Genomic DNA, 27,990 nt, shown 5'->3' with positions numbered 1-27,990 from the left:
TGGCGTCACTAGCAAGTCTTTCTTGTCTTCTCTACGCGTGCGCCTTCATGATATTTGACAGCAGGGCCGGCGGGAAGAGCGTGGGAGGATTCAGGGTTTTTTTTTTAAATTACGCATGCGCCAAAGATGGTGGTAGCGGGGCGCATGCGCCATGCCGTGGAACTGAGTGAGATGCTTATGGAAGTCGCCCTGGTGAGCTCGAACGGCCGGTGGTGCATGCGCACTTAAGTACTCCGCGGCCCCAGGCGGCAGAGGGGAAGATGGCGGCGGTGGTACAGAATGTGGTGAAGCTGTGAGTGCAACTCTCGTTCTTCCCTCCCTTCCCCTCCCCTGTTTGGTTCTAATGGTACAGCCCGAATCTCCGAGAAATGCTCGCAGGAGGGTCGTAGGAGAGACCATTCTGTTATCGGGGTGGACTTGGGGGCGGAATAGGAGGCGAGGGGGCAGCTGTTGGCTCTTTTTATTGTTCAGGGCTGAAGTTTTTATAAATAAAAAATTAAACTCCCTTTCTGTGGGTGGAGGCCGGATGAGGAGAGGGGAGGGTGCCTTCGTCTCAGAGTTTTAAAAGTGGATGGAAAAGAGGACACCTTGCCTTGAAATATCCCAAATTTTGGGATGGGGGATTGGAATGAGAAAAATAAAAGGCTGCTCAAAAAATAAAAAAGAGAGGGAGGCGAAGTAGAGCTCCCACGGGGGAGGAGAAAAGAGCAGGACCCCCCCTCACTTTCCATAAAGTCCCAAAAGAAAATGGGGAATGATGAGGAAAATGGTCCTTCTACCTCATGCCCCCCGTGGAGCTCTGAAAGAGGCCGGGAGGAAGACAGCCTCCTTCCCTTGAAACAGTAATTGTGAAAGAAAAATGGGGTGTGGGGAAAAGGGGGAAATACCCATTCAGGAAAACAGATACAGTTTGTGTCTTGAGCGGGGGGGGGGGCGGGCGCGGGGGGGGATACACCAGGTGGTCCCTCAAAAAAGTGTGGGTGGGTGGAGTGGACTTTTAAGAGGAGTGTGTGTCAAGAGAGACTATCTCATACCCTTTAAAAAAAGTCTTTAAAATGGAGTGAGGGGAAAGTAGGAAAAAATCACTCTTGAAAAGTAGGATTCCAGTCATGGGGGTAAGAATGAGTTCCTCCCCGCTTTCTATCAGAATCCAGAATAAAATTGGGGCGGGGGAGTGAAATGGATTTAAGATGAGAACATAATATATAGATCTACCACCCACTCAATTCAGATCTCCAGAAATAAAATGTGATGGGGGCACAGTTAAAACACAACACAGCCACCTTATCTTCCTCTTCTTTATATGGGAGATGAAGGGTGGCAAGAGATTTTGGCTAGCAAAGAGGTAGGGTGGCTAGAGAAGCTAGGGCAGGGATGGGCAACCTGTGACCCTGCTGGACTACGACTCCCATCATCCCTGACCATGCTTGGCTGGGGCTGATGTGTCCAATAACATCTGGAGGGCAAAAGGTACCTCGTCCTTGTGCTAGGGAAAAACAGATTCCCCCCCTCGCAATGTCAGGGACAAGTTCCAGGGGTTGGAATAACAAGTGAAGAGATGAAAGTTGCTTACCCAGTAGGAGGAGAGGCTGGAGTGAAGAGCACAAAGACCCACCTTCTTGCAAGAGTTTAAAAGAAGTTTTCAGGTAGGGGAGAGAATGATTTGAATTCCTGCCCCAAAGAGGCAGGATGGAAAGAGGAACCATGACCCATAATGGTCAGGACTGCTAATGGGAGGTGGGCAGAAGTGCACATCGATGGGTCATTGCTCCATTGCTCTCGAATGGAGAAAAAGTGATGGGCCTGCTTTCCACATAAGAAAAGCTAAGCTTCTGAGCTGGTATAGAATTTTAAGATGGCAACTTTGGCTATACAGTACGTGGCTGGTATTGGAAGTCAAGAAGTAATGGATGTAGGGTGGACCCAGGTTCCAGGTGTGGTGCCCTCTGGATGTTGCTCTGGACTCCAGCTCTCATCAGCCCCAGCCAGCATAGCCAATGGTCAGGGATGCTAGGAATTGTCCCCAGAGGGGCACCATGTTGGCAACCCCTGGCATACGGTATGTTGGTACCTGAAGGTTCTGTATGATACATTCTTGCAATTATGTTGTTGTTGGCATCCATCTATCTTGAGAGACAAAGGAGTGCGCCTCTGAGAGTAAAGTCAGACTGCTGCATTGGCAGCACCAAAGTTACCTCTCGGCGCTAGCCTGGGCAGTATGTATGGAAGTCCTGGGCTGCCCAGATGACAACCCTTGCCCCTCCTTGGCCTCGCTGATGGTGGTCCAAAGTAAAGCAGAGCAATTTGTTTGGCCCCAGCCTGGCTGCAGGAGCTGCTGGAAGGAGGCATAGAAAGTGCCCTCCAACAGTCTTAGGGACTCCACTGTGGATTTGTGTAGTGTTTACTCCTTAGCCTTTTCTTCTGAAGATATCCCGCAAGGCAGTGGAGGTTTTGGATCAGTTTTCCTTTTCCTAGGTGAGCTACCTTTCCAGGTTGATGAGCCCCAACTGCTCCTCACTTCCCTCTACAGTTCCTGCAGAAACCACCTTCTTGACCACTGGGCCCACCATTGGTCTTGCTGACTCAATCTGCCAGAGCCTGTCTTCGCATGCAGGGGATGTTCCCATCAGCTACCCTCACATAGTTCAGCTGGTCAGTCGAAGCTGTTTCCCGGGTTGTGGCAATTTTCTGTCCTGATTTGCATCCTCTAAATTTCACATAGCTGCTTCAACTGATGATAGAGCGCCAAGAGGATTATAAAACATTGTAAACAAGGTGGACTTGCAATTTAATTACCTAATTTTCTCTTTCATCCCTCTACTCCCCCCAACAAGCTTTTTTTCCTCCGGCAGCAAATATATTAAATTCTTCCCCCCCCCCCCAAAGCAAGCTGATGCCCACCAGTTTCTATTCCCTTCCCTCAGCTACTTTATGTGGCGAGATTGAAACACTAAAATTACTGTAATTATAGGCTGCTCAATTAAGGAAACTTCATTGCTGCCACACCACAGATTTTTAAAGAACAAGAATATAAATGCAAGCGATGTATTTTTTCCCTCCCTTTCCGCTTCGCTCTGAGAACTCTCCATCTGAGTCTTCACTAATGGGATTATTGAATAGAATTGGGCATTTTCCTTCTTCTGTGATTGTAATAGATTGAAAATGAGATGTGGTAATATAAAAAGCTAGCTCTACAGATGCCTCTCTCTTTTGTTCCAAGAAGGGAAGCTTAAAACCAGCTTTGTAATCAGAATTTCGATCCTGACACCTTAAAATTTACAGTGGTACCTCAGGTTACATACGCTTCAGGTTACATATGCTTCAGGTTACAGACTCCGCTAACCCAGAAATAGTACCTTGGGTTAAGAACTTTGCTTCAGGATGAGAACAGAAATTGTGCGGCGGCGGTGGGAGGCCCCATTAGCTAAAGTGGTGCTTCAGGTTAAGAACAGTTTCAGGTTAAGAACGGACCTCTGGAACAAATTAAGTTCTTAACCCGAGGTACCACTGTACTTTCTGCACCCCAGTTCAACATTGTTGCAATTATTAGCTGTGGGAAGGTCCAGCTTCCTAGAGTTCTTTTTGTGTGATGTAGTCAATCAGTTGGTAGAGTATGAGACTCTTAATCTCAGGGTTGTGGGTCCAAGCCCCACCTTGGCCAAAAGATTCCTGCATTGCAAGGGGCTGGGCTAGATGACCCCTGGGATCGCTTCCAATTCTATAATTCTATAGTTCTGTGAACCTAGACTCTTGGTGAACTATCTAGTTGGGAAAGACTTCCTCTAATACAGGAGTAGGCAGAAGGTATAGTTGGATGCACTGGTAGATCGTGAGGTGATCTTCACTGGTAGATCTTGAGGCAGGTGTTTCTGATGCCCAGTGATTTAGCAATAGCAATGCAAAAAGGTTTCCCCACAATTAGATTGAGGACATGAAGAAAGCTTGAGTGAAAACCATAACAACATAAAAATAGCTTGGATGCTGGATCACACTAAAGACCCATCTAGTCCAGCATCGTGTTCTTACAGCAGCAAACCAGGTGCCTATGGGAAGCCTGCAAGCTGAGTATTCAGAGGTAGAACACCTCTGACAGTGGAAGAAGAACATAGTCATCATGGTTAGTTACTGCTGATAGCCTTATATTCCATAAATTGGTCTAATTTTGTAAAGTCATCCATGTTAGTGGCAGTCACTAGCTGCTGTGGGAGCAAATTCCATAGGTTAGCTAAGTGCTGTGCAAAGAAGTACTGTCTTGCGTCTTCCCACATTCAGCTTCATTGGAAAACAGTGTTTTTACTTATGTTCCTCTCATCAGTTTTGTCCTCTTTTAAATTCGCCCAGCAAATTTATGGGCTGAGCATATGTTCAAGAGGCACCTTGCTCCTTATTTGCAAATGGCTGGTTTGTGCATCCTGAGGTCCTTTAAGAATAAAGTGGATCTATCAAGCCTGAAGTTGGCACACCCATGTTCTAACGCATGCTTGCTTTTGCCTCCCACCAGCCTTGGCGAACAATATTATAAGGACGCGATGGAGCAGTGCCACAACTACAATGCTCGACTGTGTGCTGAGAGAAGTGTCCGATTGCCATTTCTGGACTCGCAGACTGGAGTGGCGCAGAGTAACTGCTACATCTGGATGGAGAAGCGGCACAGGGGGCCAGGTTGGATACACATAGGATGTTGTGAAAACGTGAAGTTTAGGGGCACTGTGGTTTTCTTGTTTGGGCTGCAGTTTGTAACACTTTGGGGTCCGGCAGCAGATGTGCTTGTTTTTGATAAGGCACTGCACCTGTTCTTTGACAGCTCACCTGAGAAGTGGGTGGGTGGGGAGAGGTAGGTCTCTTCTTTTTCCTTCATGGAAATATCTTTACTTATTTCAGGGAGCCTATCTGCATATACTGCATAGTCCTTTATTTATTGGTCCATATCAACTGTGCGGATTAGCGGCAAACTAGGATGGACGTGGGTGGTGCTGTGGTCTAAACCACAGAGCCTAGGGCTTGCCGATCAGAAGGTCAGCGGTTTGAATCCCTGCAACGGGGTGAGCTCCCGTTGCTCGGTCCCTGCTCCTGCCAACCTAGCAGTTCGAAAGCACGTCAAAGTACAAGTAGATAAATAGGTACCGCTCCGGCGGGAAGGTAAACGGCGTTTCCATACGCTGCTCTGGTTCGCCAGAAGTGGCTTCGTCATGCTGGCCACATGACCCGGAAGCTGTACGCCAGCTCCCTCGGCCAATAAAGCGAGATGAGCGCCGCAACCCCAGAGTCATCCGCGACTGGACCTAATGGTCAGGGGTCCCTTTACCTTTACCTAGGATGGATTGTAAGGTGTGGCTGTGTTAATTCCTGAAGTGAGGGTTGTTGGGGAAGTGCTCAAGGCTAGAGCTCTGAAAAGGCTGCATTGAACTGATAATCTTACTCTTTTTCTTCCTTTTCTGTCCTGGTTTGCTTTTTTTATTGGAAGGTTTGGCATCTGGCCAGCTCTATTCCTACCCGGCTCGGCGCTGGCGGAAAAAACGTCGCGCTCACCCTCCTGAGGATCCAAGGCTTTCCTTCCCTTCCATTAAACCAGGTACATATTTTCCTTTCTCTCTGAGCTTCTGCTGGGACTTCACTTGGGATCAAATTAGTTTTTCCTAGGGATTGGGGATGGGTTTGTACATCATAGCAAACTGATTAGAGAGAACCTCTTCTGCCAGGGTGAGTTGCATGACCGACACAACTGTGCTTTCAGGAGCATCATTATCAGCATCTCTAGCCTTCCAGGTAAATTCCTGTTTTGATTTTAGTAACCCTTGGAAGTCTTTGAGCCCTATATTATTCAAAGGCTACCCCTTTCCCTATTTATCCCATCACATCTCTAATGCAGGGGTGGCTAACGAGTGGCCCACCAGAGCTTGTGGAACTAAACCTTTCATCAGCCCCAGTCAGCATGGCCAATGGCCACAGATGATGGAAGCTGTAGTTCAGTGACATCTGGAGGACCACAGGGTACCCACCGCTGTTCTGTTACTACATGAGAACTTATTAAAGTCTTGATATACTGACTTGATGAACTGTTTTGGCTTGCATTCTATTGTTGGACTCCAACATTTCTCAGCTGCATTCAGCATAGCCAGTGGTCAGGGGTGATGGGAATTACAGTTCAGGAATACCCGAAGGGCCACAAGTTCCACATCCCAAATCAAGGCAAACCTTAAAGTTTTTTTAATGGGTCAGGAATAAGAATTGCAATTACACTCCTGACATGCTGACTTTTCATGAGATTCACACTTTGTAGCACATTTACATTGGATTTTAGGTTTCTCCTGGAATGCTCACATTTTGGCAAAACACAGGGGAAGAGGAATTTTTCCTAAACTGGAAGGCAGAGCAATGGAGCCCCTCCAGCTTGGGAATTTTCCCCCCTTCCCTTTCTCCTGCTGTGGCTGGTTCCAAGATTCCACATCTGGAGGGCCACAGGTGATAACAGTTGTTTGTATTGGCTGTTAAAGGGTTCTGCTTGGGCCAAGTATCTTGTAGCCAGGGACAGATGAAATAGGAGGGCCTTTACATGCATGAATCATGGTTTTCGTCTGGCCTTGCTGGCCAAGCCAGAAATTGTAGTTGCTGCTACCCCTGCCCACCCCACCAAAAGCTGGCCTGAGGTTGTTGGGGATGGGATGAGAGACTGAGCATTTGGCGGCCACTTTCCAAATGTGCACCGAGTGCCTTTGAGCAGCAGAGCCCAATACTCCACACCCTGCCCCATCCTTTCCAATGCATATGTGCACAGGTCTGACTAGTCGGACCAGTGGGATCACTTGGTAACAACCTTCATACTATACCCTTTGTTCTTTATGAAAAAGACACACCAATCACGTAGCCTGAAGCAAGCCCGATTCTATGTGAGCCATCCACATAGTGAGTTGTGTCCTCTCATTTGCCTAAGGGGTGGTGGTAGCAACGGCATGTGACTATATTGTTCGCTATAGCATCCTCCCTTTGGATTTCTCTTTCAGTTTCAGGCCCTGCCTTCACCCAAATGTGTTCTTTCATCTCTCGGCCTTGTGCTTGTTATTCTTTTAGTTTCCTTAAAAAACCCCTCTGTATCCACTTTCTCCCTGCCATGCATAATTTTATATTTTTCTACCATGTTGCCTCTCACCTTGTTGGTCAACTAAAGAGCCGGAAATGTTGCAACCTTTCCTCACAGGGGAGGTGTTAAAAGGCTTTGTTCCTCAATGGGCTCTGCTTCCTTAACTGAGGTTCACAATCCCTCCTCCAGTGTGTTCTTTCCTTCCACCATGTATTGGAGCCTCCAGTCCTTCTCCTTTGGTGATGTGGGTGGCAGTTTTAGCAACGGCCAGCAGAGGCCCTTGGTTGGCTCTTGGTTTGGAGAATTCCCTACCTGGTGAGATTGAGAGTGTCTTGCTCCTTACTGACTTCCCGGAGAAATTTAAGTCATTCCTGTTTACCCAAACATTTGATGGCTGACAGATACTGACCATGGCAACCTTGAAATTAGTGACTGTGAGCATATGTGATTGCTTTAAAATGTTTTTAGATGTTTTAAAATTGTTTTAAACATGTTCTTTTATTTTAAATAGTATAGTTTAAACATTTGGTGTTTATCACCCTGGGCTTTTCTGGGAGGAGGGGCAGGATACAAATTTAAGTACATAACCAAAAAAATTACACAGCCAACCCTCTGGATGTTACTTCTGTAGACACTGAGCAGACCCTAAAGAAAGAGGGTTTGATCTCTCAGGATGGCAGCAGCCTGGAGGCCCTTTTGAGGACGGACTCTCTTGAGAAGCGCAGTCTGCCCGATCCTCGTACTGACGAAGACAGCCTCGGCGAGTTTCCTGTTGCCAATAGTCGCGCGCGGAAGGTAATGGCAGGCAGAGGGTAGCATTGACTCTGTTTCGAAAGGGGGCTCCATGGTAACATATGAATGGCTCCTCGCAGCTTCTTCCTACCTCTCCTCTGCTGTCCTTGCCTTTAACTACAGAATGGATAGAAATCTTGCACCATGGAGACTTGGTTTTTGTTCCCACAAAAACAGAAGTTTGCTACATGAATAAATTGTTCAGATTTTTAACAAGTGCACAAACGGTTGCTGAGGTTTGAGCACTTAAATCCAGTTTACACCAGAATAAGGAGCTGTGTGGAGCTTTAGGCTCCTAGCCCATGACTTCTGGAAGTACTACTGATCCCACCACCCCTTGCTGTTTCACCAGCTTCTCCCCTCAGACATAAGGGCTCAAAACCTGCTTCAAATGCAGAAGAGGGAGAGAGCTGAGAGCCTCTTTTTTGCATCTGTGTAGTAGCTGAGGAGTGCACAGCCGCACCCCTGCTGGTAGTGTCCTTTCAGCTTGTCAGACTGCTTCTGTCTCAAAGATCCTCATTGCCAGTGTTTCATGGACCAGTGTTTTGTTCCACTGTGGTGCTAGGCATGCTTCTCTCAGCCCAGCCCAAGGTCTCTTCTGTGGTTCCTCTGCTCCAGTTTCTTTAGCTTTATTTGTTCCCAATTCCACCCTTTTACTACAAACTATTGGTTTGGATTGCAAGAGCTTCCTTTAATATTTTTTTTAAAAAATGAACCAGAGTGGAATTTAGTGTGAAATGAAAGCCAGTCTATTTTGCAAAAGCCATGCTGGGATGGGGGTGGGGGTGAAGCGAACAGGGAGGAGGTGGTGGTGCAATGACACTTTCTGGTTTTCATCAAGTTTTTTGGCTTGGTGAGATACTGAATGTCATAATACACACTGGCTGCTTCCCAGGATCAACTCTAATAGCCTAGTAAGGCAGCCGAAGACGGAATGCTGTAGCTTGTCTTCCAGCATCCAGGAAGACAGGATGTGTGTGAGAGAGAGAGCAATAGAGAAAAGAGAAAGAGCACTTGCTGATTTTGAAATGTGGGCATGAAATGCGCTTTTTTGAGCCCATGCGTTTTCATAGAATCAAAGAACTGTAGAATTGGAAGGGACCCCCAAGGATCATCTAGTCCAACCCCATGCAGTGCAGGAATCACAGCTAAAGAATCTCTGATAGAGAGGTAGGATATAAATGTAGCGACAAATAAAATTATATATGACGTGAAGAAAGCATGAAATTATATATGATGTGAAGATATAGAAGACTTTCTCTTGTTAATACCATGACCCAGGGTCATCTGATAAAGCTTAAAGGTAGAATTGTAGAGTTGGAAGGGACCCTAATGGATCATCTAGTCCAACCCCCTGCAGTGCAGGAGTATACAGCAGCTGCATATGGGGATCGAACCTGCAACCTTGGTGTTATCAGCTCCATGCTCTAACCAACTGGAAGATTCAGGACAGAGAGCAGGAAGTATTTCTTTACAGAAAGCCTATGAAATCTGCCTCTGCAAGATGCGTAGGTGGCCCTAAATGGATAGTTTAGGAGATTCAACAAATTACTAAAAGATGAGGCTGCCAGTAACTACTTGTCACGATGGTGGTATGTCTAGATGATGAAGGGAGAACCTGTGGCCCTACAGCTGTTGTTGGACTACAGCTCCCATAATCCTTCTTGTTTGAGGCTCATCTGAGTTGGAGTCCAGTGACATTTGAAGGACCACAGGTTTTCAGTCACTGGTTAGGCTCAGAGGTACCATGCCTCTTGAATATCGTGTGCTGGGGAACAACAGTAAGTGTCCATGCCCAGCTTCTCAGTTCCCCATAGGTATCTGGTTGAAACAATGTGCTGGGCTACATAGGGCACAGGTGAACCTTTGGCCCTCCAGATGTTGCTGAAATCGCGGGGATGATGAGAGCTGTAGTTCAGCAACATCTGGAGGGCCAGGGAATCCCCACATCTGGGAATAGGCTTTTGCTCTGATCCAACAGGGCTTCTCTTATGTCCTTATGACAGTTTTTAATGTTACCTGAAAGCTCTGCAGTGAAAATGAAACTATTAGGTGGTCATTGCCATTGGTCTAACTAGAATGCATTTGAGGGGGTGCTTCTTAGCCAGACTTCCAAGTCTTCTGTCCTCCCCCTTGTCTTTTTGAATCTGTTTGTTTTCTCTACAGTAGTCTTGCTTCTCTGTTCTAGCGGATTCTGGAACCTGACGATTTCTTGGATGATCTAGATGATGAGGACTATGAAGAAGACACGCCAAAACGCCGAGGCAAAGGCAAGGCCAAGGTACAGCTCACATACTGGGGCTCAGTAATGCTTGCTCAGTCTTGAGTCAGTGTGCGCTTTGAGTCTGCATGGAGTGGAAAGGAGCACGGGCTCTATGGCAGTGGCAGGCAAGATAATTCTATGGATGTCCCAAAATATGTTGGGTGCTGGAAAGGAATGAACACTATGGTTGTAGAGACTAGTGAGAATGGGATGGGGAAAACATGTGGTCTTCCAGACGTCTTTGTACAGTGGTGCCCCGCAAGACGAATGCCTCGCAAGATGGAAAACCCGCTAGACGAAAGGGTTTTCTGTTTTTGAGCTGCTTCGCAAGACGATTTTCCCTATGGGCTTGCTTTGCAAGACAAAAACGTCTTGCGAGTGTTCCGATTTTTCCCCGCTTTCCCCCACTTTTTCTAAGCCGCTAAGCCGCTAATAGCCTTTTAGCCGCTAATTCGCTAAGCCTTTAATAGCCGCTAAACCGCTAATAGCGCTAAGCCGCTAATAGGGTTGCTTCACAAGACGAAAAAACCGCTAGACGAAGAGACTCGCGGAATGGATTAATTTCGTCTTGCGAGGCACCACTGTACTTAACCCGAGGTACCACTGTACTGATTTTTAAAAGAAGTTTAAAATTTGTAATGTTTGCTTTCATTAGTATATTTTGAAGAAAACTTTAGATTGTCTTTTGTAAGTCGCTTAGAGGTCTTTTTTGTTGTTTAATTAGGCGGTATATAAATCTTGTGAAATGAAAATAATATATATATTCTCACAGTGAGTTGGTACAGAGAAGGGCAGGGGGGCTTCTCAGCTGCTGCACAGAAAGAGTGGTTTTGTGGCTGGAGCAAGTTCCTCTCTGCCACCACAGATTTATGACTTGTCATGCTGCTGAAATCCCCCCAATTCTGCACAACTGTTAGAGATAAGGTGGAGGACCGCTAGACGAAGAGACTTGCGGAACGGATTAATTTCGTCTTGCGAGGCACCACTGTACTACAGTATCCATCATCCCATCCTTTCTGTGGCTGATGGGAACTGAAGTCCAGCATCATCTGGAAGGCCACAGCTTCTCCATCCCTGTCCAAGTATTTCTCAGTCTGCCTTTCTGTAGTTTTAAAAACCTTGTTGCCCCTGGGAAAAAGATGCATGGACACACTCTCCTGCCCCCATGCCCCAAGGCTAAAAGGTTGAAATTGATATAACACCATGAACACAAGGTAATTGTAAGTACTAAAGGAAAGGGATGATTTATCCTTGCGGGGGAAGGGGGGATTCTGGGGCTATAATTGCTTGGCACAATATTGGTTGTCATATGAATAATAATGAAATAGAAGAAGAAATTTGAAAAAAATCATTCAAAGCATGTGCCACTGTGGGGCAGTAGTGGATTGTCTTTTAAAATATTGCCAGCTGAGCTCATCGACTCTGCAGCACTTCATTAGTATGACTCCCTCTGCTTGGCTTTTTGATTTACTGAAGTAACTGTCCTACCCTATTCTAGTGGTGAAAACATACTGAAAGACAAACAAAACAGTTTTAAAAGTTAAGACTTCAGCCCTGAAAATGACAATTGCAACTGTTCCCTTAAAGCATCTTGGTGATGGCTATGTTACTTGAGAAAGAGAATACGTGTGATTTTTTTCTCCTCTGAAGGTCATTATATGTAAATAATGGTGCATCACATAAATGCATGGTTCACATCATGGCTGCAATCTAGAGAAAACATTTAGCCATCGTGGTGGGAACCACATAAGTTTTCCTTATGACGGATCTAACAGTTGCGCTGTTGGGGGTGGAGGAAGAGTTCAGTGTGGCACCTGTGATTATCTCCTGTCTCATAGATCTAAATAATGGTGGGGTCACTGTCTTCAGATCATACTATAATATTGTTCTTACCCATGGATAAATCAGCTAATTTAATAGTCTCATAAAGGGCTTGAAAGTGTTTTTGAATTCCTTGGACCCACAAGAACTGTCCAGCAGGAGTACTAGTAGTTGTTGTTATTCCTTGCTAGCTTATATGTTCATTGGTCTTCCCACAGCACGGTGCCCTCCAGATATTCTGGACTATATTTTCTAACACACCCGGCCTTCCCCCCAACGTACATTCTCCAGATGTTGTAGACTACAACTCCCAACACCCATTGGGAGTTTCAGTCCAGGATATGTGGTCTGAAGGGCGCTCGGTTGGGGAAGGCTGGCATAGACTACCAAGCCTGTATCATGTCTCCCAGTGTGGCTAGGCATATCTCTCTCTCTCTCTCTCTCTCTCTCTCTCTCTCTCTCTCTCTCTCTCCCTCCCTCCCTCTCCTCCAACCCCCAGCAACTGGCATTACTCAGATCCTTTTATGAATAACAGCTCATTTGCCATGAATTTGTTTATTCCCCTTGCCTCACCCTGTGGCACTGAATCTGCTTAACTTTCCTGCAGGCCTCCTTAACAGCTACTTGATTTGTTTCAGCTCCCACTTTATGTCACCTCAAGGTTCTTTCGGTGAGGGGTTGTTGGGTGAGGCATTTTCCCCCTTGCTCATGACATCCTCCTCTCTGGCTTCCTAGGGCAAAGGAGTTGGGAGCGCCCGGAAAAAGCTGGATGCAGCCATTTTGGAAGACCGAGACAAACCGTATGCCTGTGACAGTGAGTAAGAAGGCGAGCCGTGCTGTGGGACACAGCTGTCGTGAGCAGAACACCTTTGCTTTTCCTAGATAGGAGGACGGTGTGGTGGGGCGGGTGGGGGAATGGAGGATGCAGAGGTCAAAACTTCTTTGAAAGAGGGGCTGTGTGAGCTACTTGTCCTTGGTCCCTTGCTTTTTTAATTGAGCTTCTTGGAGGCTATAACATTACTTGTCTAGTTTGGGAGCATTGGAGGTCTGGCACTATCTGGAGTCTCCTGTGGGTATGGACAGTTGCTTCGATGAGATCTTAGGCTGATAAAATGATGCCTTTTATTTGCCCGGTGTGCAAATTTTCCTGTTTCACAGAGCGCTTTATTCTGGCTGGTGAAGAGTTCTGTGAAAGTGCACAAAATTACATACCTCTGCACCAGCTCAAGTCGGCCCAATAGGAGATAACTTTACCAATGTTCTCATCTCCTTTGGGACAGACTTGGCAGACTAACCCAGTCTTGTCCATGCAGGGTCTTAGGCCTGCCACCATTGGTCCTCTAAAATGGAGACATTGGGGACTGAGCCAGGGCTTCATGGATGCAAAGCAGGTGCTCAGCCACAGTGCTCCAGCCCTGCCTTCCTCTGGCAGATCCCAAGACATGTATAGACCTTGGTATCTCTTTACCAGTCCATTGGGGGCTGTGTTTGTGTGCAGACACCCAAGCTATGTGACCAGCCCTGCTGCGTGTGGCTGCCTTTGCCAGTTCCATATTGCATGACTTTTCTGTTCTTTAGAGCTGCTCCCTGTGTGCCAATCTGGAAATGAACGCCCATGCAAACCTGGTTATTAACGTAAAAGGTGGGGGGTAATTGGCCAGAATTTTCAAAATTGCAATCAATGAGTTTTTGAAATTACTTTTCTTTCTCTTCTCCTTTTACTGTCCTGTAAGAATTTTATACTCCCCCTTTTTACTTTAAAATAACACCAGTAAGCATTTTTCTTTTCTCCCTTTTAATCGTTGTATATAGCTTTACTGTGTGCATGTTATGTGTGTGACCTATAGAGTGTTTTCACCTTTTCTCTCATTATTCTCTTTCTGTATTTCAGATAGTTACAAACAAAAGCATACCTCGAAACCTCCTGACCGAGGTAGTCCATTCTCTCTGTCTTGCTATTTATTTCCTCCTGACTTTGTTCTTCTGAAATGTTAGTTTTAAAAACTCTTCTTTTTTAAAAAGCAGGTCTTTTGATGCAGGGCACAAAAAAACCCCTTCCCTCATATGATAATGCAGTTCAGGTTTTTATTTAGTGTGTGTGGCCTAATAGGGTTAGCACCCAGCTTTTTGGCCCAATTCTCTCCAAATTGCTGTGGGAAAGGTGATAAATTTTTGTCTGGAAATTTGGATAAATACGTATCTCCCTCAGTGGCTCATAGCAATTAAAATTCAATAAGCATTGTTATTGTAAGGTGCTGTGCATTGAGTTCGGAAGAAAGTACATAAGGATGTTTTGCAGTAGATTGGCAAGGAATTCTGTCTTCCTATTGTCTAGCAGTAACAAATGAAAACGCTTTCCCCTCCCTTCCAGCCCCAAATTAGGTTGCTGAAAAAGAAACGGGGAGCAGATTTTTATATCAATGGACTTGTGAGCTTCGCTGTGCTACTGACCACACATTCCTGGACTCATCATGTGCTCATAAGCGGCACCCTGTTCTTTAAAACTTGAGAGTGTTCTGCCCAGCTACTGTAAAACCACCACCACCATCACAAAGTATATTCCTCAAGCCTGTCTGCTCACCCCTGGCATACATGAACAAAAATAAATCTGTCTTTGCAGTCAGGCTTATTTAATAGCACAATCCTATCTATGTCCACTTAGAAGCAAGACCAGTTGAATTCATTATGACTTCCTCTTAGAGAAGTAGGGTTAGGATTGTGCCTGAAAGGACAAGAGACACAGGGGGAAATGGGTAGTAGGGAAATGGATTTGCCTGACCCAGAATGAAGTGGTGAGTTGCTACCAGGCATTTAAATTCTTGTGGGACTGGGATGATGTTCCCTGCCTGGTATTTTTACTGAAAAGGAAGTGTTGCAGTTATCTAGTAGCCCTTAGGCTGATGATGGGCTAGGATGTCCTTCGTCTTTGCCCTTGTAGTCATTGCAGATGTTTGGAGGAGGGAAGCAAGTGTCTTGAAACTGCTTCTTCTCTGGTGGATCTTCTCTTTGTCTGATCCCCTTTGAAAAGTGAGGGGAGACTTCCACATGGCCTTGATCTCTGGCTAGTGACAGAGGCTAGAGTGGCCTTCTCTTCACTCCTGCAGTTGCAGAAATTTGTCCTTTGGTTCTGACCCAGAGGTCGGAAAGAGAGGTGGGGTTTTTTTGGTTTTTTTACTCTCAGTATGTGACTTTGAGTTCTTGCTTCCTGTTGCTCCCAGGGCAACAGGATCTGCCACACCAGGAGTATAGCCTTAAAGGCCACAAAAATTAGTAGCTCACAAATACTCCCACATGCCCACACATGCCCATGGCTCTTATTTCTGGCCTGAAAGGGTAGGTGGGTAGAAATAAGAGCCTTTTTTGTAAACTTGGCATGTTCTGATTTGCCCTGGGTGATCAGGCTATTTACAACTTTGCACTGCAGGAGGTTGAGTGTTGCAGAGTTGTGTCTAATATCTAGTTTCCTTGAGAAGATGCTGGATTTTGCTTGGGGGAATGGATATTGGCTAGTGAAACTGTTGTGTATTTTTGCTTTCTCCTGTGACTTCTAGTTTGACTCGCTTGCATGAGTCACTTGGCAGTTTTGGAACTGCAGACCAGCTTTTTGTGGTCTTTGCTTGCAGCACTCTGTGGTTGATCTGCAAGGGCTTTGGTGTATAGCAGGGATGAGGAACCTCTGGTCCTCAATATGTGCTGGGCTGCAACTCCCATCCGTCCCAGCCAGCATGGTCAGCGGTGATGGGAGTTGGAGTCCAGCAACATCTGGAGGTCCCCTATCCCTGGCACATAGGCTGAGTTCTTCCTATCCTGGATAGCTGTTGAATATCATCCTCCACCCTATCTAGCTAGATGTGCTAGGCAGCCAAGTTATTCCTTCCAGAGCTAGATAATGTATTAACACAGTCCCAGGGTCCAAAAGGCCTTGGAATTTTATAAGCTCTGTTAATGATAGGCTAAGCCCTGAGTCTTCAGTTTTCTCTGCCCTTTGGACTCTTGCTCCTTCTTATAGCCACTTGAACCAAGGGCCAAGGCCACCTTTGGCCACAACCTCAATCAGTTATGTTTCAGTTTAATGTTTCATTCTTTTAAAAACATTTAAGCATCATGGGAAAAGGTACCTCAAGTATTATTGCAGGCTTCTGAGAATGAATTTATATTTATATTTTGCCTTGATTTATTTTATTTTTTTTAGACTCCCAAAATAAATCTATAGTGATTTTTGTGGTATTAAAGAATCCTGTACCCAATAATGAGTTTTATAGCATCATTTTTCCTCTAGTTGTATTTTGACACAGTGCATATACACAAAAACTTTCATGATCTACTATGTCATTCTTCTTCAGCTTTGGGTCTCTAGGTGTTGTTCAACTATTACTCCTTCCATCCCTGTGATCCTTAGATTAAGGGCAGTATAGAAACAACAACAACAACAACAACAACAACAACAACAACAACAACAACAACAACAACAACAATACTGGGACCTGTAACTGTTCTCATAGAATTGTAGAGTGGGAAGGGACCCCAAAGGGTTTTTACCACCTTCCAAGGGAGTCTGTTCCCCTCTCAAACAGCTTTTATTGCCAGAAAGTTCTTCCTAATGTTTAGTCAGAATCTCCTTGTAATTTAAATCTGTTGGTTTGATGTTCCTGAACTACCCCCCCCCCCAATCATCCATGGTCATTGGTCATCCTTGCTGGGGCTGATGGGAAGGCTCTTACATTTGCTAGTCTTTGATTTGTCAAGCAGAGCAGCCTGATTTTACCCCTCCCTTCCCTTGGAATTAGCCAACCAGAGGAGGAAAGGGCGCTGAGCAAAGGCAGGGCGGCAGCTCAAACTGCTAATCTCAGGCACAGCCCTCATGTGGCAGAGCCTTCCGAGCTTGCTGAAGAAGTTGTGGAACAGCAGGATTGTGCTATTCTGGGAATGTTTGCTTACAACTCTGAGCAGAAAAGAGACTCACAAGGGTAAGCCCTGTCCCCTGGCAATCCTGCCCAGCCCTTCATTTGAAGCCTATAGAGAGACATTTCTTTTTCTTAAAGCGCTGAAACTCAGGAGCATCCAATGAAGCCGAATATTTGAAGTTTAAGGCCAGACAAAGGAAGTCCTTCACACACATAGTTGAACTACAGAATTTGCTCCCACAAGAGGCAGCGATGGCCACCAACTTAGATGACTTTGTAAGAGGATTAGAGAAATTCATGGAAGGTCAGACTACTAGTGGCTATTAGCCACAATGAATTGTCAGCATCCTTCGGGAGTCAAGATGCAAGCTGGCTAGCCCCTAGCTGGACCATGCCCTTCCAGCCGTGACGATCTCACGATCTCTGGTGCGACGTAAATCAGCGACTCAAGACTTCAAAAGCCTGAGCACGCTATATTAGCAGGAGCATACTGCGCAAACAGAACAGGCGTGAGGCTTGTGGAAACATACTAACAGCTAAAGATTTATGAAGCATAAATCAGGACAAAGAAAACATGTCGTCTCCCTTTCTTCTCCTCAGAAAGACAGTGAAAAGCAAAAGCTATACACAAATGGAAGTTCCCAGCATACTGTGCTGGAATGTAAACATACATGTGACACGTAACAATCCCATGTCTGCTCCTTAAGGTGGAATGGAAATTCTCAATATGAATATGTTCTCCCTCCTCTGTTGGAGGCAGTGTATGCCTCTAAATCCCATTTGCTGGGAATCGCGAGGAGAACAGAGTCAGGCCCTACTTAAAGGCTTCCCCTAGGGATCTGGCTGGTCCCTGTTGGCCTGAATGGGCCTTTGGCTTGTTGCCAGGTCCTTACCTTCTTACATCTATGCAAGTCTGAAGAACTAATTTATTTTAATTTTATTGTTTTTATTAACGAAAACCGGGAGTCGGTTCTGCAAAGGAAAACATCGGAATGAAGCAACTTTGCAGAGTATATTCAGCCTTGCCTCCATTTTCTGGTGCCATGAGCAAGTGGGCTGCAGGAATGAACATAGGACTTACTATTTTTAACTGAGAATTGTTGGCTGTCTCAAGTATCCCGACCCTTAATCCCAGATACGTGGCTCTGCACTGTTGGTGAGAGAAAAGCACTCTGCTTCTGCCCAGAAGCACGCAATGGATTGTATCCATCTAAGTTCTCCTTGGAGTAGACACAATTGGAAATTAATGGCTCAGCTACTGTTGAGCATGACTGATACTGAATACAACTCAGTATTTCATGAACAAGGTCCCATTGCACTGTGTGTGTGTGTGTGTGTGTGTGTGTGTGTGTGTGTGTGAGAGAGAGAGAGAGAGAGAGAGAGAGAGAGAGAGAGAGAGAGAGAGAGAGAAGAGCTACTTTGGAACCATAGCCCAAGGAAAGAGGACGGAGGTTGTTTTTTCTCCTCCTGCAGCTACTCCAAAGTGAGCTTTTTTTTTTGGTAAGCTATGTTGAGCCTCCTTGGAAGCAGCATGTAGCAACCACTGCCTCTTTGGAGGGAGCCTGCCAGCATAGGCTCCCTACTTAATCAGCTGTGTTTACACAGCCCTTAAGAGAGCCATTACTTTTTCCCTGCAAATTGGCTTTCCAGTCGCTGTGCAAAAGACTTGCTGGACTTAATGTGCTTTAGAAAACATTTGTCTCCCTCCCTGAAATCAGAACTTGATTAGACCTGGAGTGTTTATGGGAGATTGTGTGTTTGTGTATGTTCTCCAGCCCCAGCGGGGTTTTTTCCAAGCAGTGTTCCTTGCTAGATATGGCTCACTTCCTTGTTTCTGTGCCTTAGCTACTTCCAAATCCGGAGCACGCTGTTTTGGTGGTTCAGCCTAGGCTGTTGAGCTGCGGGTATTACCTGCTCTCTTTTAGATATCCATAATGCAATTCTGAATCAGAGCCAGATCTTCAAACAAATTGCTCTTTTCTTTTTGCCAAGGGCTTGAGGGTGGAAGGTGGAGGAATGGTGGGGTGGCAATTGGGGAAGAGTGGACGCAGCAAGGCTGAAGAGCTGTGCAGGGCAACTAAAAGCTGGCCATTAGAAATCTGCTCTTAGCTTTTCCCTTTCTGAAACCAGACAAACAGGGTTTCAGGTCGTTTTTCATGAGGGCCAGAAACATGTGCTGTTCGTGTTAAGAGTCTTTGATTACTTGGAGTGCCAGACATACACAATTGTGTACTATCCCCTTTGTTCATTGCTGTTTGGTTGGGGGTGTGTGGAGATGCTTTGAGAGCATTCTGAGTGCAGGTCGCAAAGGGTGCTACGACATGAACTTACCACTGTGTTTAGAAATCTGGTTCTGGTGCTGAGCAACAGCAAATATTTTCCCCGCCCTTGTTTTGAGATTTGTGCAGTTTCTGTTTCTGTAACAGGTTGACGCAGTAGCACATTGAGGGGGTGGGCAGTATGTGCTTTTTGGAGTGGGTGGGGGGAGAAGGGGATAAAGATTGGCTGAGAATGGGATAATTTCATTGCGAAGGGAAGGGGAAGGAAGGCAGCCTCTCTGGTGACGGGAAGCTCAAACCTGTGTCTTGTCTGCCTTAAAATTTTCTTCCTGTTCAGTCTGTGGGAAGCGTTACAAGAACCGTCCTGGGCTGAGTTACCACTATGCGCACTCCCACCTGGCTGAGGAGGAGGGGGAAGACAAGGAAGACTCGCAGCCCCCCACGCCTGTATCACAGAGATCTGAGGAGCAGAAATGTAAGTGTCTTCCTCCTCCTTCTGGGGCTTTTCTAAACTTTAAGATCTCTTTTTGTAAATTCTTCTCTACCCCAGTTTAAATCGGATGTCACGATTTGCCCTGGAAAAAGGGATAGACCAAGTGCGAGTCCCACACTTAACTGTCGTGTTGTGATGTCAGGATTTATATGAGCCAATTGAAGGACTAAGGGAGTCAATTTCAGACAGAATGGTGGCATTTGCTAGCAAGTGACCAAGCCTGTCGTGCTTTGAGCAGCTGTATGTGGAACCATCACAACCAGGACTGAAGGGCTGGATCAGGGGTCAGCAACCTTTTTCAGCCGTGGGCCGGTCCACCATCTCTCAGACCATTTGAATAAAAAAATGAAGAAATTCCTATGCCCCACAAATAACCCAGAGATGCATCTTAAATAAAAGCACACATTCTACTCATGTAAAAACATGCTGATTCCTGGACCGTCCGCGGGCCAGATTGAGAAGGCGATTGGGCTGCATGTGGCCCATGGGCCTTAGGTTGCCTACCCCTGGGCTGGACCTACGTATGTCCGAGCCATAGGTAAGAGCCAGCTGTTCTCTTTAAGTAGACTGTGAATACAGGGTTAGCATAAAACGATCAGCAGGATGAGATGCTATAGCCTGTATCCTGTAGTGGCAGTGGGACAGTGCTGCTGAGAATGCACACAAGAAGCTTTTCTCTTGTGGTCACCCCTTCCCTTTGAGAGAAGCTGGGCTGCAGTTTAAAAATAATAAACTCCCCCTAGGTCTGGGTGGTGTGTGTGTGTGTGTGTAGGGCTCTGTTTTGACTCTGTCTTGTCATTGATTAAAACTCCTTTTTCCAATAGCCAAGAAAGGTCCGGATGGCTTGGCCTTGCCCAACAATTACTGCGACTTCTGCCTTGGAGACTCCAAGATCAATAAGAAAACAGGGCAACCTGAAGAGCTGGTTTCATGTTCTGACTGTGGACGATCAGGTATATGAACTGTGGGGAGCAGTGGGGCCAGATCGTGCCAAGAGCTTGGGTGTCCTGCGTAAGTTTTATGGGCTTGCTTGGCATTCTGATCCTTCCCATCTGCACCTTCCCATGCTTGTTGGTTTTGGTCCCAAGAACAACCTTTTCAAAAAGAATCTAAACAAGAAAAATGAAGTAGGCTCAGGAGGCATGTTCTTACAGCTGCCTCCTGAAGCTGCAGTATTTTTTTTAAAAAAAAACAAAACAGTTCTGTTGGTTTTTGTTTTTGTTTATAATATATTTTTTTACTAATTTCCCACATTTTTAACATCTTTACAATAATCATTTTTCATCTCTTATTTATCAGGTTCTTTTGACCTCTCGGACTTCCCTCCATGGGTTCTCTCCTTGTCTTAGAATTAATTGCATCTTTTATGTTTTCCAAATAATTATATAAATCACAAGTAAAATGCAGTAAAATTTCACATTAAAGTATCTTCACATTCCTGTCAGTGACTTTAAAATTTTACAGTGATCTTTTAAATAAAGTAAGAATACTTGATCTTCCTGGTTTTGGATCTTTCCTGTCAATTTTGCCATCCTCCATTAGTTTCGCCTGCCATTCCTCTTTCAATGGCACTTCTTTTTGCTTCCATTTTTGGGCTAGTAGTACTCTCGCTGCTGTTGTTGCATACAGAAATAATCACTTATCTTCTCTCAGTATCTCTTTACCCATAATACCTAATAAAAAGGTTTCTGGGTTTTTTTTAAAAAAATTCCTTAAACATTTTCTTTAACTCATTGTAAATCATCTTCTAAAAGTCTTTATCACATAACCACCGCATATGGTAAAAAGTATCCTCTATTCCCTTACATTTCCAGCATAAATTTGAGCTCATTTTATACATTTTTGCAATTTTACTCGGTGTCAAATACCAGCGATACATCATTTTCATAATATTTTCTTTCAACAAGTAGCATGCAGTATATTTAATTTCTCCCTTCCATATTTGTCCCCAATATGATATTTGAATATTATATCCAAAGTCTCTAGCCCAGTGTATCATAATAACTGTCTTAACCTCTTCATCCTTTGTATGCCATTCCAAAAGTAATTACAATATTCTGTTGTTTGGTCTTATGTGAACATTGTGAGAATAAAATTCAGTAGCGCTTTCCCTCTTCCTGTCAAAATGCTTGCCAACCTGGTTTTCCTTGGAGAAAAGATGAGCAGCAAATGTGATGAAGAGGTGCAACATCTTTGTTTGCTTATCCGCTTGCTGAGGTGCCCACACAACCTTCCTGTCTTAATGCCTGCCCCACTGTCTCTCCCCACCAGGACACCCTTCATGCCTGCAGTTCACACCAGTTATGATGGCGGCGGTGAAGACCTACCGCTGGCAGTGTATTGAGTGCAAGTGCTGTAACATCTGTGGCACCTCTGAGAACGATGTGAGTACCCTTTCTGTCCCCTGCCACTGCCCTTTGCATGACTGAATCCCTTCTCCCTCTGTCCTTTCATCCTGAATGTCCCTCTTTATATTATATGCCTAAAAGGTCTCAACAATTTGCATCTGGAAATTTAAATGCATTACACCAATTCATGCAAAACTGTAACATTCTCGTAGACACTCCCCCCCGCCCCCAGTTACAGCCTCAGGAAGCACACTTCCAGCAGAACAAAATCAACTCATTAAAAGCCTGGTGGCAGGTGGGGTCATAGGCCAAAGTGGTTTGAGCAAACAATGTAAATTTTAACCTTTTTTTTTTTACAGTAGACCGCTTTCTACACGCACCCCTCGTTTCATCCTAGGCAAGTGACAAGTGTTTATCAGAGGTCAAGGCTACCTCCCAGCCAGGAAAAAGATCACAAGGATAGTGCAAAGCAAAGTCAATTAGGGGCTTGGCCTGGGGGAGAGTTCTGAGGGCCAGATAGTACGATCTGGAGGGCCACATCCATTCCCCAGGCCTATAGTTCCCCATCTCTAGTTCCCCATGGTTGTTGTGAGGCTGAAGGGTGGCAGCAGCTTGCATTCCTCTCTAAGCTCCTTGAAGCAAAGGTGGGATATAAATTGGATAGATTAAACTGTAACACCTTGAATTTTAGGGGTGCAGGACAGATTTTCTCCCTTTCTGAAAAGAAGTGGAATAATTTGCATTCTCCTTTGTTCTGGCTTTTCCTCCCTCCCCACCCTGCTTAGGACCAGCTGCTCTTCTGTGACGATTGTGACCGTGGCTACCATATGTACTGCCTCACTCCACCCATGTCAGAACCACCAGAAGGTGAGTACTTCTCTGCTTCCCTGTTTGCATCTTCCCACCTTTGTGCGATTTTGAGTTTCTCCTAGTTTTTGCATAGGGAATTCCGGAAGCCATAGTTCAGTGATAAAGAGTGACTGCTTTGTAGACAAAAAGCTCTGGTTCAATTTCAGGTGTCTCTGGGTAGGGCTGGGAGAGAGAGACCCCTCCCTGAAACCCTGGAAAGCTGCTGCCGATCAGTGTAGCCATTGCTGAGCTCGGTGGACCAAGGTTCTGACTCTGTATAAGGCAGCATCCTATTTGGGGGCATAGAATAAAAGGCTGCTCTGCACAGCTTGCTCACCTGTTTTGTAATTAACTGGCCTGCAATTTAAATTGAGTAAAAGAAGAAGAAGAAAAGTTCCTTCTGGGCCTCATTCTGCTTAACAAATCAAATAGGATCTTTAAAAAAAAAATCTTTGGGATTTTAAACCTGCCTCAGCGTGCCAATTATATAAAAGAAGAAAGTTTGCATGTAGCATGACATGGCAAAACACTGGTGACTTGTAGCAGGCAGCTTGCTGACTCATTTCCTGAGCAGGTGCTGACTTGGGATTTTGAAAAGATGCTTCCAGCAACAGGCCCACAGCCAAAGGTAGCCTGTGTTAATCTTAAATCGCCTGTTTAATCTTTACATCACTTTTTTGAGTCGCAGGTCACAGCTCAGGCTTTTCCGAGGCCTAGTTGGAAAGGGCTTCCAGTCAAGGCCCACAGACTGCCTGTCTACTGTAAGACCAGTAGAAGGGGCTGTAGTTTTGGGATGGAGCAAACATTTCAAACATGGTAGATTTTGGTTCTCATCCCTGACACCCCTGCTGTTGTGTCAAGTTCTGCTGGTGTACAGTGTGTGTCTAGTGTAGCTATAATGCATCCCACACACTCCAGAGAGGACAAGTCACATACCTGTAAACAAGGAGGTGGACAAAATGACACTCTGTGTGCACCGCTGTCTGCTGTGCTTAAATTTAATTTGCTTATAAGTCGCTTTTCCACTTTGACCTTGGTGGCTCACAATAAACATTAACTTATTATCAGAACATACAACATTTGAAACAACTTTGTGTTTCAAAGGTAAAGGTAAAGGGACCCCTGACCATTAGGTCCAGTTGTGACCGACTCTCGGGTTGCGGCACTCATCTCGCTTTACTGGCCAAGGGAGCCGGCGTACAGCTTCCGGGTCATGTGGCCAGCATGACTAAGCCGCTTCTGGCAAACCAGAGCAGCACACAAAAACGCCGTTTACCTTCCCGCCAGAGTAGTACCTATTTATCTACTTGCACTTTGACGTGCTTTCGAACTGCTAGGTTGGCAGGAGCTGGGACCGAGCAAAGGGAGCTCACCCCGTCGCGGGGATTCGAACCGCAGACCTTCTGATCAGCAAGTCCCAGGCTCTGGGGTTTAAAAAGGGCAAAATCAGCAATTCAATAAGCATAGAATAAATTTGATATTACGCTAAAATAACCAAGTACTTAATGGAGACCCTTTCTCAGTATGTCCCGTCTTGTAGTTTATGATCAGGGAGAGGGGCCCTTCTCAGAGTATCACTGAGTTAACCTTTGAACAAAGGGTATCACTTTTGGAGTGAACAGGACTTGCTTGTGCAGCATCCCTCACCCAAATTTAACAGCAGCTCAAAGATGGGTAACCTGGCACCTCCCAGATGTTTCTGGGCTACAACTGCAGTTCATCATAATTGTTGGCCATGCTGGTTGGGGTTGTTGGGAGTTCATGTCCAACATCCCCCAGAGAGCCACTGGTTCTCTCACTGCTGCAATAGGGGTCTTATCCCTCCCCCTGCCCTCTTTTCTGTTGCAGGAAGCTGGAGCTGTCACCTGTGTCTGGATTTGCTGAAGGAGAAAGCCTCCATCTATCAGAACCAGAACTCCTCCTGATGGGCGCTGGGGCAGCAGAGAAGAAAGGGAGCTTGAAAGAGGAACCTCCAGTTGTCCACTACCTTGCAGGGCTCTTTTTCCCTTTCTTGGTTTAGTCTTTTTCCTATGCTGCCTCCCACTCTTGGTCAGTGTCTCCTTCACCAGTCGGATCCAGCCCCTGCCAGCTCTCTCCGTTGTCCTCTGCGCAGCGGTTTTTGGGTTTAGAACTTCTTCTTTCTCTCTCTCCCTGCTCCTCCTGGGAGGGAGGATTCTCCATGCCCTTTCCTCACTTGCCTCCAGGCTGGCTGAGAAGCACCAAACAGATCATCATATCTACGGCCTTAATACTCAAGGACAAATATATATATATATATAGAAATATATTCCGACCGAACTGGGCTTGCTGGGAGGAGGCGACTCCTTCTCATCTCACTAACATTGTGCTATTGAATCAACAGCTGATCTGCAGGCTTCTATGTCTCCGAAAGCAGAGCCAGCAATTTTTAAAACTTTTTTTTTAAAACACAAAACCACCACGAGCACTCTTGATACTACCCACAGGGCTTATAGGCTCCCTTCCAGCCCTTGACCACCTGTTCCTCCCTCTCCATAAGAAAGTGGTTTTGTCCCTTATATAATTACAAATGGATCTGGTTCTGGTCTGGAGCAGCCTCCTAGACCCGAGAGAACTCTGGGAAGGCATTGTCCAGTGGAAAACCTACCTTTGGCCTTCAACAGTGTGGACCAGGACTTGGCTTAGGCAGGTGTGAAAACAAAGTGACTTCGTTTACCTCAGTCAGGGAAGATCTTTTGAGGCTTCCCCTTGTCCTGATGGAGGCTGGATCCTGACCCAAAGAACCCTCCCGTTGTTAACACAAAGCACCATTGCCTCCTTCCTTGTTTTCACACACACACAAGGCTATATATATATTTTTAACCAGGGGGTGTGTTGGGGTGGGGGATTGGGATTGGGGGAGCAGAGAGAGGGTTCCAGCACTTTCCCCCACCTCTCTTTAGCAAGCCCTTAACCCATGGGGTGTTGACTACAGGCCCCCCAAACAGCATTTCTGTCCCATGGTGGGTTTTAGTATGTTTTTAATTCTTGGGGGAACATGTCCAGTCCTGGCACCATTTTACATTTCCCCTCGTATCTTCCTCCCACCATATGGGCCTCTACAGGAATATGCGAGTTGCTCGGAGGTGGATGAATGGAGGGCCGGCAGCTCTTTCTTCCCTGGAGCAGGGCTTGTTGGCAGGACTTGACCCTAGTCTCCCCGCTGTGCTGCATGCCTCTCTGGGGACGTTGGCCACAGATCTCTGGGGTTGCCTGTGCGGGCCACTTCTTTTTTTCTTTCCCTAGCCTCACTTGATGCCTATTTGCTGAGTCCTGATTTCCCTGACATTCTCTGTGTGCGCGTCTGCGGGTGGAGGGCGAGCCCTCATACCTTTGGGCTGCTCTCCAAGGAGAAGTAAACAAGCTGGCATGCGGAGGCCTCCTCCCTTTCCAAGAACGGAAGCTCTCTTCTGCATCCATCCTGCCTTCCCCCTTGGTTGCCTTCTTCACCTCCCCACCCCCACTCTCTGGAGGAACCGGTCCTTAATAAGAAGTGACATTTTGAAAACCTTCCTTGGAAATTCCCACCTGTCTTCCCCCTGACCCCCTTTGTATGGCACCCCATTTGGGGAGGAGAGGTGTTTTTCTCTGGAATAGGGTTCTGTGTAATATACTAATGATGTGCCTGTTTTTTCTAAAAATTGACTTCATACCTACCTCCAAAGCCCCTTGCCCCAGTCATACATCCTCTTGCACTCCCCCAAAATGCGTCCAGCCCTTCTCTGCATGCATCTTTGCAGAGGCAATACCTGAAGACTCAGGGGGACTGGCAAAGCAAAGGGGGCTGGTTCTTTTTAGAATAGCTTGCCTCACCGAGTTAACATCCATTCTGTGAGTGGGCACTGCAGCCTCTTGCCTCACCTTTCCCTAAGGCAGGGGTGGGGAATTGATCCCCCCCCAACAGATATTGTTGGGCTATGGCACCCATCATCATCTCTTGACCCATTGGGCTTGCTGGCTGCCGGAGCTGCTGGGAGTCAGACTCCACACCTCCAGCCAGACTGCAGGAAGGGTGCCATCCTTGCCTTTGTCCTCACTGCCCTGCTAGCTAAGGTGGGTCTTAGTAGGGCTGTATTTGGAAGGGGAAAGAGGCACTTTGGGAACCAAAACGGAAGCTTTCACCCACCCCTGCCCTCATTTGCTATGCCCTGTGGACTAGAGGCTTTCAGGATTAAAAAGGTCCACAGACTCCCCATTGAGTCTATAAGGGATGTCAAGAGAGGTGGGGTCATTGTGCACTTACAGCCCTGGATCCCCTTGGGGGCCACAACCCCACACAGGGAAGCCATTTTGGTTTCTTTAACCTTGCACTTGATTTCTCTCCCATAGCTGGTTGGGATTGGGTAGGAGGGAACAGGTAGAGGCGGCCTGTTGATGAAGGGGGGTGGGGTGGGCAAACCTTGCATTGGGGGGAGTTGCTGTCCCAACCCCAGATGGGGGCATGTCCTCGTTCAAAGCATCACACCCGTGTCTTAAAACTCACAACCCGAATAAACACCAAAATGGCTTGTTTGGACTAATTATTTTATTGCAGTCTTTTGTCTGTGGGGGTGGGTTGAAAATAGCTTTTTTTGCAGGGGATTTTTTTTTAAAAAAAGCAGTGTTGCATTATGGAGATTTTATGCTCAGGTTAGATCTGTTGGTTTGAGGGAAGGGGAATTGGGAAGGGTATATAAGAACATGGTCCATGTTCTTTTTGTCTTTTTAAAGTGGGCTTTGCTTCAGTGCTCTCTTCATCTTGGGGAGGGGTGGGCCTTGAGTTTTCAAACCCACATCCTTTCTATTCCTTGAACACTCAGAAGCTGATCAGAATACCTCATCTCCCCGCCCCCTTTTTGCCACAAGTTGATTCTGCAGCTCCTTGCACCTGGACGCCCTCCTGCCCAGCCATTACCAGTTTTACAATGAATTGGTGGCTATGTTTCTCCCTCTCCCCAGGCAATTAATTATGCAGATAATTTTATTTTTTAGGTTTGGAATTGGTTATGGTATGCTCTTCACCGCCCCCCACATTTTTTTTTAAATTGCAGCTGAAGCTAAAGTGTGTTTTACCTTTTTTGTTTTATTTTAAGGTATTGTAATAAGTATTAGCGAATAAATCATTTTTACACAGAAAGCACTCTCCGGTTTCTCTGTCCAACAATC

The 27,990-nt window shown here is 45.9% G+C and overlaps 1 protein-coding gene across 3 annotated transcripts; it reads left to right on the top strand.

The window, feature by feature from the left end:
• Positions 1-54: 54 nt before the first annotated feature.
• DPF2 (double PHD fingers 2) lies at positions 55-27,961 on the top strand. Of its 3 annotated transcripts, none has more exons than XM_083477986.1 (12): positions 124-292; positions 4,502-4,662; positions 5,465-5,572; positions 7,710-7,873; positions 10,059-10,151; positions 12,690-12,768; positions 13,846-13,887; positions 19,475-19,612; positions 20,455-20,583; positions 21,902-22,014; positions 22,764-22,845; positions 24,676-27,961. In XM_083477986.1, exons 1-12 carry the CDS (start codon positions 261-263, stop codon positions 24,750-24,752), a joined length of 1,218 nt encoding a protein of 405 aa, XP_083334112.1. In that variant the 5' UTR covers positions 124-260; the 3' UTR covers positions 24,753-27,961. The 3 variants fall into 3 exon arrangements, with proteins under 3 accessions (XP_083334113.1, XP_083334112.1, XP_083334114.1); XM_083477988.1 differs by lacking the exon at positions 124-292 and adding an exon at positions 2,501-2,652; XM_083477987.1 differs by lacking the exon at positions 13,846-13,887 and having other exon boundaries at positions 55-292.
• The last annotated feature ends 29 nt before the right edge of the window (positions 27,962-27,990 follow it).

Source organism: Podarcis liolepis (assembly GCF_965112155.1).
Source record: "Podarcis liolepis genome assembly, chromosome: 15".
NCBI classification, from domain to species: Eukaryota; Metazoa; Chordata; class Lepidosauria; order Squamata; family Lacertidae; genus Podarcis; species Podarcis liolepis.
Note: the sequence above shows the minus strand (reverse complement) of the source record. Positions and strands in the feature narration are given on the sequence as shown.

Coding starts and splice junctions, on each gene's coding strand:
- DPF2 (XM_083477986.1), top strand. CDS start 261: ATGGCGGCGGTGGTACAGAATGTGGTGAAGCT. Junction 10,152..12,689: donor GAGGCAAAGGCAAGGCCAAG/GTACAGCTCACA, acceptor CTGGCTTCCTAG/GGCAAAGGAGTTGGGAGCGC. Junction 22,015..22,763: donor GTGGCACCTCTGAGAACGAT/GTGAGTACCCTT, acceptor CACCCTGCTTAG/GACCAGCTGCTCTTCTGTGA.